At 57.1% G+C, this 10,640-nt stretch overlaps 3 protein-coding genes across 3 annotated transcripts; 1 reads left to right on the forward strand and 2 right to left on the reverse strand.

The window, feature by feature from the left end:
- The first annotated feature begins 180 nt into the window (after positions 1-180).
- Positions 181-2,412, forward strand: B0I36DRAFT_310075 (pseudouridine synthase). The gene has a single exon (XM_046152213.1). It carries the CDS (start codon positions 293-295, stop codon positions 2,240-2,242), a length of 1,950 nt encoding a protein of 649 aa, XP_046018218.1. The 5' UTR covers positions 181-292; the 3' UTR covers positions 2,243-2,412.
- Positions 2,413-3,539, reverse strand: B0I36DRAFT_310077 (GPI-GlcNAc transferase complex, PIG-H component-domain-containing protein). Its single transcript, XM_046152214.1, has one exon. The coding sequence runs from the start codon at positions 3,337-3,339 to the stop codon at positions 2,431-2,433; it is 909 nt and encodes a 302-aa protein (XP_046018219.1). The 5' UTR covers positions 3,340-3,539; the 3' UTR covers positions 2,413-2,430.
- A 1,586-nt stretch (positions 3,540-5,125) lies between these two features.
- Positions 5,126-10,373, reverse strand: B0I36DRAFT_234458 (uncharacterized protein; the record flags this gene model as incomplete). Its single annotated transcript, XM_046149314.1, has 5 exons — positions 5,126-7,982; positions 8,040-9,314; positions 9,371-9,682; positions 9,739-10,120; positions 10,196-10,373. 5 exons carry the CDS (start codon positions 10,371-10,373, stop codon positions 5,126-5,128), a joined length of 5,004 nt encoding a protein of 1,667 aa, XP_046018220.1.
- Between the last annotated feature and the right edge of the window lie 267 nt (positions 10,374-10,640).

Below are 10,640 nucleotides of genomic sequence, written 5' to 3' on the forward strand. Positions count from 1 at the left end.
CATAGACACTGAGGGTGGGCCAGGGCGTGGGGTTCGCCGCGACGATGCGGGATGCGCTAGCTCCAGCGACTTATCGATAGCGCACTCAGAGGGGTTCAGCCCTGCGCTGAAGCACAGTCATGGCATTGACTAAAGCGGCATGTTTTAGTGGGATGCGATTTTGATGTGCAAGAAGGGAGTCATCCGGCCGGCGAGTTGACCTTGGATTTTCTTTGATAGACGCCAGAAAAGCTTTTATGATATTGCACACCTCGTTGGGAAACAGGCTCAGCTTTACAACCTGTGCTTGTAAATGAGCCGCTCGTGCCTCAAGGTCCTGGGCCGCCCACTTTTGCAGCAGTACAAGAAGACCTCATCGTCGCCGAATTTCCTGGCCACCAGCAGCTCTGCGCTTGTACAGCTCCCCGCCAGCCCTCACTTCCAGCAAAGCAGATGCGGTGTCCACAGCCGCCTGGACCCCCCGCCGAGCAATTTCTGGACAATCCGCAAGATGGAGCGATCCGTGTATAGGCGGTGGACCAAGGACGCTCTCGTCGGGCGCATCGAGGAGCTCGAGCAGCAGCTCAAGGCAGCACAGCAGGTCAGCAATGGCGGCAAAGATGGCGGCGGAGCCACGGATGCCACTTCGGCCGTCACGGCCGCCGCGAGGCCACAGGGGGAAGACATGACTTCCCCAGAGACGGCAGCGTTCTATGGCGGCCTGCCGGAGCGGAAAGCGCCAGGCAAGGACAAGAAGGGCAAAAAGACGAGCATCGACCCGTCCAAGTACGCCACGAGGTACGTGGCCTTCAAGTTCGCCTACCTGGGCAAGGAGTACGGCGGGTTCGAGTACCAGGGCAGCGCGGCGCTGCCGACCATCGAAGAAGAGCTGTGGAAGGCCTTTGTGACGTCCTGCCTCATCGTGCCCAAGGGCAACCCGGACGAGGTCCGCTGGGAGGATCCGGCGCTCGAGTACTCCAAGTGCGGCCGGACGGACCGGGGCGTCAGTGCTTTCGGGCAGGTCATTGCCCTGCGGGTCAGGAGCAACCGGCCGCTACCCAAACAGCCACAGCCGCAGCAGCATGACGGCAGCGAGGAGGGCCACCCGGACGACGCGGCTACTCAGGAAGAGGGAGGGACGCCGAAGAAGGAGTGGAACGACTTTGAGGACGAGATCCGGTACTGCAGGATACTTAACCGGCTGCTACCCAAGGACATCAGGATGCTCGCATGGTGCCCCTCGACACCTGCCAACTTCTCCGCGAGGCATAGCTGTACGGAGCGACAGTACAGGTACTTTTTTACACAGCCGGCCTTTGCGCCGATACCGACGTCTCTGAACCACCCCGAGAGCAAAGAGCCTATCAAGGATGGCTGGCTCGACATTGACCGCATGCGGGAGGCGGCCAAAAAGTACCAAGGCCTGCACGACTTCCGCAACTTCTGCAAGATCGACGGCAGCAAGCAGCTCACCAACTTCACGCGGCGGATGTTCGAGAGCGACATTGTCGAGGTCAAGGACAGCGCGACGGCGATGCCGTTCCTCACCCAGTCGGATTTCCGACCTGCCGGCGCTGCGCTTGAGCCTGGCAGCGTGCACCCTAAAGTGTACTACTTCCACGTCAGGGGGAGCGCTTTCTTGTGGCATCAGATCAGGTGCATGATCGCAGTGCTCTTCACAGTCGCCCAGGGCCTCGAGGAGCCATCGGTAATCGACACGCTGTTCGACGTGGAAAAGACACCCAGGAGACCAAACTACGTCATGGCCGACGAGGTGCCGCTCGTTCTCTGGGACTGCGTCTTTCCCGATTCTCTAGAGTGGGTGTACCTCGGCGACGAGAGCCCGACGGACAAGCACAGCACGCACGGCCTCATGCAGGACCTGTGGCAGATCTGGCGGAGCAGGAAAATGGACGAGCTGCTCGCCGGCCAGCTGCACAACCTTGTCGCGGACCAGGGCGACTTTAGCCTACGCAGAGATTCTAGAGCGCCCAGGCACGTCACCCTTTCGACGAGGCAGTTTGAAGGCTCTGATGGGGCACGGCCGGTGGGCAAGTATCTGCCCATGGCCAAGAAGAAGATGAACTCGTCGCCAGAGGAGGTCAACGATAAGACGGCCCAGAAGAAAGGGTATGCGAACGGTGCCGAGTACCGGGCAGCGCTCGCCGAGAAGCGCGAGGCAGCGATTGCAAAGGCGGCTGCTGTTGCTAGCGAGCTTGAAACCCAGATCGACGAGCTCGACAAGGCTATTGCAACGGCATGAAGGGCGATCGAGCTACGGGTGCTCCCGAATGCGGCTGGCCCGTTCCGATGAAGCATAAATGTGTGTCACAAAGCCCGTCACACCGGGTAGCCTGACAACTGGGTATCATTCTAGATCTAGACGCTCAAAGCAAAGCAAATATAGTGATACCAAGATTATTTCCGAATAAATGCAAATAATCTCTTCAATCAACGTTTCGTCGGCGAGCCTTCCTTCTCCGGCGATGTCGAGCCGCTAGATCTCGTCCCTGCTCCTCGGCTGGGGGCCACTCCGTTTCCTTGATAGTGTTGCTCGTACAGGCACCGCCTCACCCCTCTCCATACCTTCTCTACAACCACCGGTCCGGGCAGGAGCTTGGGGAACACCACCACGACATCCTCCTCGCCCTCCACGACGACAATCAGGTAATGCCTGACCTCGAAACCACGGAACGCCTCGTTGACCAGCACGTCCTGGATCTTGTCCGTGGGGATGAACCGCGTGACGGAGCTCCCCAGCACCGTGGCGGCCGAGGAGCTCGTCTGTATGCCCAGCCCGCGCAGCACGAGCAGCCGCTCCTCGGTGTGGATGCGTCGCAGCACGAGGTAGTACAGCGCCAGGAGATATATTGGCGGGAGGGCGAGCCAGGACAACAGGACCGCTGTTGTCGGCGCTGCTGCTGCTGCTGCTGGCGGTGACGTCGTCATGGGGCTGGTTGCGGCGGCGGCGGCGGCTGCAGGTGAGAGAAGACCGACCGTAGCGACCACGAGATCGAGCGCGAGTCTGCCGACCGTGGTCGCGTGTAGGACATGGTGTATCGTGTGCCAGACGAACTCATCTGATGTCGTGGCTCGCTGCTGCTGCTGCGCGAGGCGTGCTCTACTGCCAGCAGCAGTGTTGTTCTTGAAGGGAGGGGCAAAGCTCGAGGTGAACGGACACGCATCCCACGTCGCAAGGAGGAGGAGCACGATGCCCAGCCCGAGCAGAACCCGCGCGAGGTAGACGGTGTACAGCAGCACCCGGAGAGGTGTCGTGAGGACCGGCCGCGTCGTGACGACGAACTCGACCGTCGTGGGCGAAGGGCGCCGCGTGCGAAGGTATGGGCGCGTCGTGAGCATGATGGTGCTTGCAGCTATGTTTCGTTGTGGTGTAGCTCGACTTATGCGCCTCGCGGCCTTTCCCGTCTGAGGGCAGGCGGTTCGGTTCTCTCGGTGACTCGCTTTTTTGTCCGTGACTACGTCATAGCTGCATTGGCGTGCCTGTCTTTCTGGAGTGGCCGTGGTCTTGACATGCCGCCCTGTGGTGAATGCCCAGGAGGGACCACCATGCAGGTAGGAGATATAAGTGCAGCTGCCGGCTGGTTGGAGTGGCACAACAAACAGCACTGATCGGCCCAATAGGCCAGACCCACACAGCCCCGCTAAATCAGCATCCCATCTATATGGCCTAATAAGAGCCCCAAATTCTGACTGTGATGGTCAATTTGGTTGAAGGCGCTTGCAATTCTCAGCTGGCCGCACCACTTCCGTCAGATCCCCCAATCCGCGCCCGCCGAGGATGCTGCGGTGGCCATCCATCCGCTTGGGTAACCAGCGTTGACTGGGTGGTCCTCAGAAATGGAGAGGACACTTCAGGGTGGTCTTACACTGCAGAGTATCTCCCCCGTCGCGTAGCTCGGTGGATCACGTCGGCTCGGGGACGTGGGATGGTTGGCTGAGATGGAGATTGTCAACTCCGCGATTTCTTTTTTTGTATCTTTTTTATTATATATATTAAAACTATCCTTCCTTCATCTAGGAACACACATTGATCGCTGTGGAACGCGGCGATGTTAGGATGCGTGATGCCCGTCTCCCTGTGTGGTCCCGAGTGCGAGCTGTCCTTTTTTCGTGATCAAAAAGGAACCCGCCCACGTCTCGAACCATTGTCGCCGCACCGTCAATCCACCAAAGCCGCCGCTCTACAGAACCCTCAACACTTGCATGGCCACATCCATCACCCCTTTGCATACCCCGTCCCGACGTCCTTCTATGCCTCGCCTTCAATGTTTGGGCTGGCCGTGTGGCAAACGTTTCGCACCAGTTTATACGGATGCACAGCCATTGACGAAATGAATTTGTCGTACCCTACCTATCAAAGCAGTGGCAAGGATTCATTGTCCACTCAAGAACGCATTCCAGCAGTGAGCAAAGGCGACAACGACAGCCACATTAATGCTGAGGCCTGATCCAATGCTTCTCTGGGTGACATTCACATCTTCATCGGGTGGATGGCATGGTCAATAAGACAAAAGTAATGTTGATGAAAATACATTGAGCCATAAACATCACGCAGCTATATACCAAACGCTCATTGATAGGCCAAAGTAGCGCTGTGGTCAATATCCTAAACAAAATCGCCGCGAGGCAACATTGTATCATTGAAGGGAAGTAGCCAACAAAACCAGATGGAAAAGTAAAACAAACAGAGGACATGAGTAAGGAGGGATCATAAGTCAGTCGGAGCTGACATCCTTCCTGGATTTTGTTCCCCTCACATTGGAGCTGCGAGTTGCGTTCCTGTCGGGAGAGAAACACATGAGTATATCCGTCGCCTGTTTTGCTGAGCAATCTTTTGTGTATTCCCAACAACTTATCCCTGGCTCAGGAGTGTCCACTCCGCTCCCCAGTATCCTGTCCAGGGCTCCGTTCCCGCGTGGTCATTGTCCTGTAAATAAGTGCTTGTCGTAAAGTCGTTAAAAGGGTTGTATCAAATGCAATATATGAACCAGACATATCCAAAACTTGTGAAGAAGTATGTGATTAATGTCGCTCGATTTATGTGTGGTCACGATCAAACTCAACCAAAAGACCTTGAAAATCATGTGCCAAGCATAGTTTTGCTTGCGACAATCAAATGCGAAGTCTAGATCATCTCGCTCTCGAGAAGTCCTGTGCCAGAGCCTTGTTGCTTGTGGTAGTTTGCCCGGACCTCGCGAGGGTGGCGCTCAACATGCTGCTGCTGCAGTTGCAGCTGATACTGCTGGGCAGCGGCAACTGCCTGAGCGTTGAAGCTAATGGGGGGCGCGGCTGGAATGCTCTCATATGGTGATGTGGTGGCATCGGGGGATTTCTGCCGACTTAGGATCGACTCATTGCGGCCACGGCTCGCTGATCTCATGCGTTCAGTCGCACGAGAGAACCGACCGGCGAGACTGCTTCCGGTCTCGGTGATGCTGCGTCCACGTCTGTGTCCATTCCTCGACGACGGGGGAGCCGGAGGCGCAATAATGGGCACGGTGGCGTCGCTGATGGGGGCAGCAGTGGGGATTTGAGGCTTCTCATCCTCGTCCATGACAATCTCAATCGTGCCTGCACTGGTAGTACCGCCGTACACTGTGGGCTTGAGGCCCTGCAGCGGAGCAGGTGGCGGCGGCGGAGGGATAGCCAAGTGTTGCAGTTCATGGAGGACAGGAGGTGCAGGCGGTGGTGGCGGCGGAGGCGGGATCTGGTCATCGCGCGAAGCCCTCCTTGCATGCTTGGAGCCGATCACGAGCTCGTCGATGGCACGCAGTCCTTGGGCGTTGGCGTCGGTGCTCATCTTGCGTGACATGGAGCCGCCTCTCTGCCGACGACTGTTCATGGGCTCCTCAGGAATAGGTGCCGACATGCACCTCTCAATGAAGGGACGCGGAGGTGGCGAGTATACGGTTGATGGCAAAAGTGTGAGAGGAGCCACCGACTTGTCTGGGGAGGCACTGACGCGTTCGGGTGATCGCTGACCAGAAGACCCAGGCGATGTGCGGGCTGAGGCGGGAATGGACGGTACCTTGGGGACGTCGCCAGGAGCGTTATCGAATTTGAGACGCATCGCCTTCGGTGTTGCTGGCAGTCCGATGGTCGGTCGGTTTCCGCTTCGAGCATATGAGCTGCGCGTCGGATCCGCCGTGTGACTGCGGACAATGGGGTCTCTGTACGTGGTCTGCGGCAGCTCAAAAGCGCTGGGAGCGCGATCCAGGATGGGGGAAAGATGGTCAGGCAGAGGGATTGGGGGGGCTGATGGGCGGCGCGCGAGGGACTTGCGTCGCTCTTCAAGCTCTCGTGCTGCGGCTTCCTTTTTGAGCTGTCTCTCGTTCATGATGGCCTTGAGATCACCAGTACGAGACACGCTACGTTGCCTCTGAGGCATAGACGCATCAGGTAGTGCGGGTGTCTTGATTCTCCTCTGGCTTTCAGACCTGTCGCCATGTCGCCCGACGGCTGGGGACTGGGGATCACGGATACTCGCACTTCGGTTGTGCCTATTCCTGAACGCCTCTTGAGCCTCGAGTGCCGCGCGATAGTCTTCCTCGTCGTCAGATCCATACACATGGGGTGCTGAGAGAGGGACTGGTGACGATGGCGATCGCTGGTCCGACATGCCGTGGATGTTGCTGCGACCACGGAGATCGAGTGCCGGAGGCCTCCGCTCTGGGCTAGCACGACGTCCGCTTGAGGCACGGCTCGACATGCGTGACTTTGGCGACGATCTTCTGATCACACTCGACTTGCGAGCAGTCGGAGGGTCAAGATCCATGTGGGCGACAGCCTCATCATCCAGGCCAGTGTCGTACATCTTGGGCGTGCTCAAGTTGATCAGGTCCTCGGGCGACATGGGAATGGGAGATGTTGGAGATTGCTTGCCCGGCTTAGGTGTGCGTTGTCGTGCAACAGCAGACCGACCACGATCATCGTACATGTCTGGCAGTGCTGGACGGCGTGTGCGGCTGTTATCCCGGCTCCGAGTTCCACGATCGTCCTGTCGTGTCCTGCTCCGCTCCCGGCTGCGTGCCTTCTTGTAGGCGTTGGCTGTATCGAGACTCGAGATATACTCATGCCGGCTACGCCCTGTCGCGTTGCTCCGGTAGCTGCGACCACCAGCGCTAGACTGTGAGGTCACAGAGCTCGCCACAGAACCAGCGACCGAGCTGGGCCCACGACGGCGAGTCGGCCAGTGGAAACGAGCAGAAGCACCAGTCTGTTCAGGTGATGTAATTTCGCTCTGTGCTGCATCGAGCGAGTTGAGCTGTAGCTCCATCCCCTCGGGCTTCCTCTCGCGTGCTCCATTCCTGCTGTTACGGCCTTTGGCAAGCAACGCCTGGAAAGATTCTGGGGAAGGAGACGGCATGGGGGCGTCCTTCGGATGGCGGGTATCGCGCATCATCATCGGACTGGCAGTCGCGGCTCTGGCAAGCGAAACGCCTGCATTGTAGGGTTCTTCTGTCGACGCACGACGAGCGTGGCCCGGGCGTTGACTCGTGCTTGCTTCTTCGGCTCCGGGCTTGGGAACGAGAAAGTCACGAGATTTGTCCATGATGGCTGGTAAGGGGTTTGGAAGCTCCCCGATTGAAGGCAAACGCTTGCGTCCGAAGCCAGTGGGCGGGAGTGCTGTGGAAGGAGTGTTGAACGCACTGCGTTCTGAAGGCCGGATGAGAGCGGTGGCAGGATCGCGAGCGCCAGGCGTCGTGGCGGACTCGATTATTGGTGTCATGCCAACGGCGATTGGGGTCTGGCCATCATCACCGGCAAAGAACTTTGACTTCTTGTTTTGATCCCCAAACGAGGTGATGAGTTTCAGCGCCGAGGTCTTGGCGATGCTGCGCTGCGGACCAAAGTTTGTCCCAGGCGGCGACAGTGGCGGGCTCAAGATCTCTGGGATGCTTGGGTGCATGCTCTGAAACGTGACTTGAGCCGCCGATGGCGAGGCCCAAGGCTCTGAGGACTCTTGTCCACAACAAGCAAAGCTGTAGTAGACATGTTAGCAAGTGGAACCTGGTGCGCTGTTAGAGAGAACTACTTACCAACGGATGGCCAATTGTTGCTGGCCATGCTGAACCGCAAATTCACCCCATTTCTTGATAACTTGAGCTTGTCTTTCCCACACGTTCGGGAAGAACAGGCACAAGAGAATGAGCGCCTCCATGTACTTCTTGTGGGACACATAAATCTCAATCGCATCGTTATGGTCGCCCATTCCAAGCATAATGGTAGCCGCAGCATGTAGGTCGCCATTCTCCAGGAGTCTTTGCACGTAGGCGCGACCGAGCTTGTGCTGCGACGCTTGCCCTCCGATGCCGCTGAGGGCCAACAACATCCAGTCTGACGAAGTCATGTTCTCAGAGGTCGCAGTCATCACATCCGAGTCGATATCCCCAAGCCACTTTGATAGCAGGATCCGGCTAGGGGAGCCTGTCGGATGCCGTGACAGTTCGTCTCTCACAAGATCGTCGGCCTCTTTATTCCACCCAAAGATTATGCTCAGCATCTGACGGCGGAGATCGTCATTGGTCAATCGGCTATGGTCAGTGTTGGCAGTTCTCTTGTAAGGGATGTCATGCAGCCTGCTCCTGGTGAACTTGAACAGGTCCTGGACTTTATTGTCCTCGGGGCTGCGTGGGAGTTCATTTCTGAGTCTGGAGGGCTTATGACGGGAAGAGCGGGTCGAAGAAGTCATGGAAGCTGAGCCGATACTGCTGATCGAGTAGGCGTCCTTGTCCCCGTACGGCGGTTGAGCGGATGATCTCAAGGAAGACCCAGCAGAGATGTAGGTGTTCTCAGTCATCCCCCGGGAGACCACGGATGGTGCACGACGGCCCCGAGTCCCCGAGTTCACCGAAGACTTTGAGATGGTGGAAGACGCAGCACTGCGGCTCGACATTGACGGAGCATAGCTGTCGTGGCCATAGTAGTCTTGCTCGTAGCGGTCGTAGGCAGGTTCGGCGTGCCGAGCGATCCTGGCAAGTGGCGACATATGGTCTTCGTCGCTCTCTGAGACAATCGTGTCCATGGGCACTGACGCACCAGAGTCAGACTCGGTTCCTATGAGGACGACGCCCTGCTCATTCTGTTCCTCAATCGAGACTGGCGGGGATGGCGGCAGTAAGTTTGCTGGGTGCTGTACGTTGTTGACCATCAGCGATGGCATATTCAGATCAAACTGCTGCACAGTGTTGTTGGCACCAAGAGTGAATAATGTTGCGCCAGGTCCATAGACCGCAAGCCCGCGAACATGATCAAGCGTGGGCACGTTGTCATGGGTGACGTGCTTCGTACGAACGTCCCATGAAAGGGTTTCGCTTCGGAAGAGTTAGCACATCTCACTCTGATAATGACCAGACGACCGATGACCTACTTGTTTGAAAACTGGATGATGCGGCCGTTCTTCGACCATCCCATCCAGTTGGGACCATCTTGGTAGACGTCCGCCTTTTTTAGGATGCGCACGATCTTTGCGGGATCATCACTGTTATAAGATTTGGAAACGCTCCACACTCTCAGGTCGCCATCATTAGTCTGGACAGCCAACATATCTGCCTTCTGTCTGGACGATGATGCGTGCCAAGATAGTGTAACTATGGGCGATGGCGCGCGGTTTGTGCTCAGGTTGTGCAATATTGTGAAGCGAGGCTGTAATGTAGCGATCAACAGAGAGCCATTTTGGTAGCTAATGCATACTTGTCAGTATTGAACCATAAACATCTCAAGCTCTCCCGGACTTACCCAATAGCAAAAGTTCTGCAGTCCGCCGCTGGTGCCAAAGCCGTTATGGCAATCTGATCTATTGTGCGGGCCGAGATGTGTTCCGACGTGGTTGGCTCGAAGAGAATGACATTTCCCTGCGTGTTGCCGAAAGCGACATTGCCATTCCGCATCCAAGCGGCGCATGTCAAAGTCTCATATGACGCGAACCGAGCGACCTCATCGCCAGTCATGAGATCCCAGACAATGGCCGTCATCTCAGCATCGTAACTGACGACTAGCCTGCCGGCGCCAACATCGCTTTGTGTGTCCACAGCCAGCAGCTGGACTTCGGAGGAATGCCGGGAGAATCTTCTCTCGATGGTGAGACTGTCGTGGTGCGCAACCACCACAGAATTGCCCTCTAGAACCAGAGTCAGCAAACTTGTCGACATATTGCCTTGAAGCCTGTCGCAAACGGGGGTCGAGTTTCACTTACGTCCATATAGGAACATGGAGGCGGTGGCGGCCGTAGGCTCAAAGTAGCGCATCAGCGCATTCGGTGATGAGAAGTCTTTAGGGGCGGCTGCCATTTCTGCCTTTCTTGACGAGCGCCCTGCCGAGCTCATGGATGCATTGCGATGGCGGGACATCGCTTGATGGCTGGCGGACGACATCGTCCTTTTTGTGTGCCTGATTGTCTCAACCAGTTTTGTCCAAGTCAGTTCAAGTACTTTTAGGCTTCCGAGAGCGGTGAGTAGACTTTTGCGTTACTGACGCTGTCTCAAACGCCAGGTGCTTGGTTGTCGTCAAGTCAGTTTGCAATTACTGACCTTGGGCAGCAACTTCCTTCCCGGAGACGAGTTGCTCTATGACCTGGCAAGCGGGGGAACGCTACACAATTCCGGACCCGCGCATCACTTGCAACACCAGAAGCTGCTCGT

This window comes from Microdochium trichocladiopsis, assembly GCF_020744255.1.
Source record: "Microdochium trichocladiopsis strain MPI-CAGE-CH-0230 chromosome Unknown B0I36scaffold_1, whole genome shotgun sequence".
Lineage (NCBI taxonomy): Eukaryota > Fungi > Ascomycota > Sordariomycetes > Xylariales > Microdochiaceae > Microdochium > Microdochium trichocladiopsis.

Excerpts from the sequence above, each read along its gene's own strand:
- B0I36DRAFT_310075 (XM_046152213.1), top strand. The coding sequence starts at position 293 with ATGAGCCGCTCGTGCCTCAAGGTCCTGGGCCGCCCACTTTTGCAGCAG.
- B0I36DRAFT_310077 (XM_046152214.1), bottom strand. The coding sequence starts at position 3,339 with ATGCTCACGACGCGCCCATACCTTCGCACGCGGCGCCCTTCGCCCACG.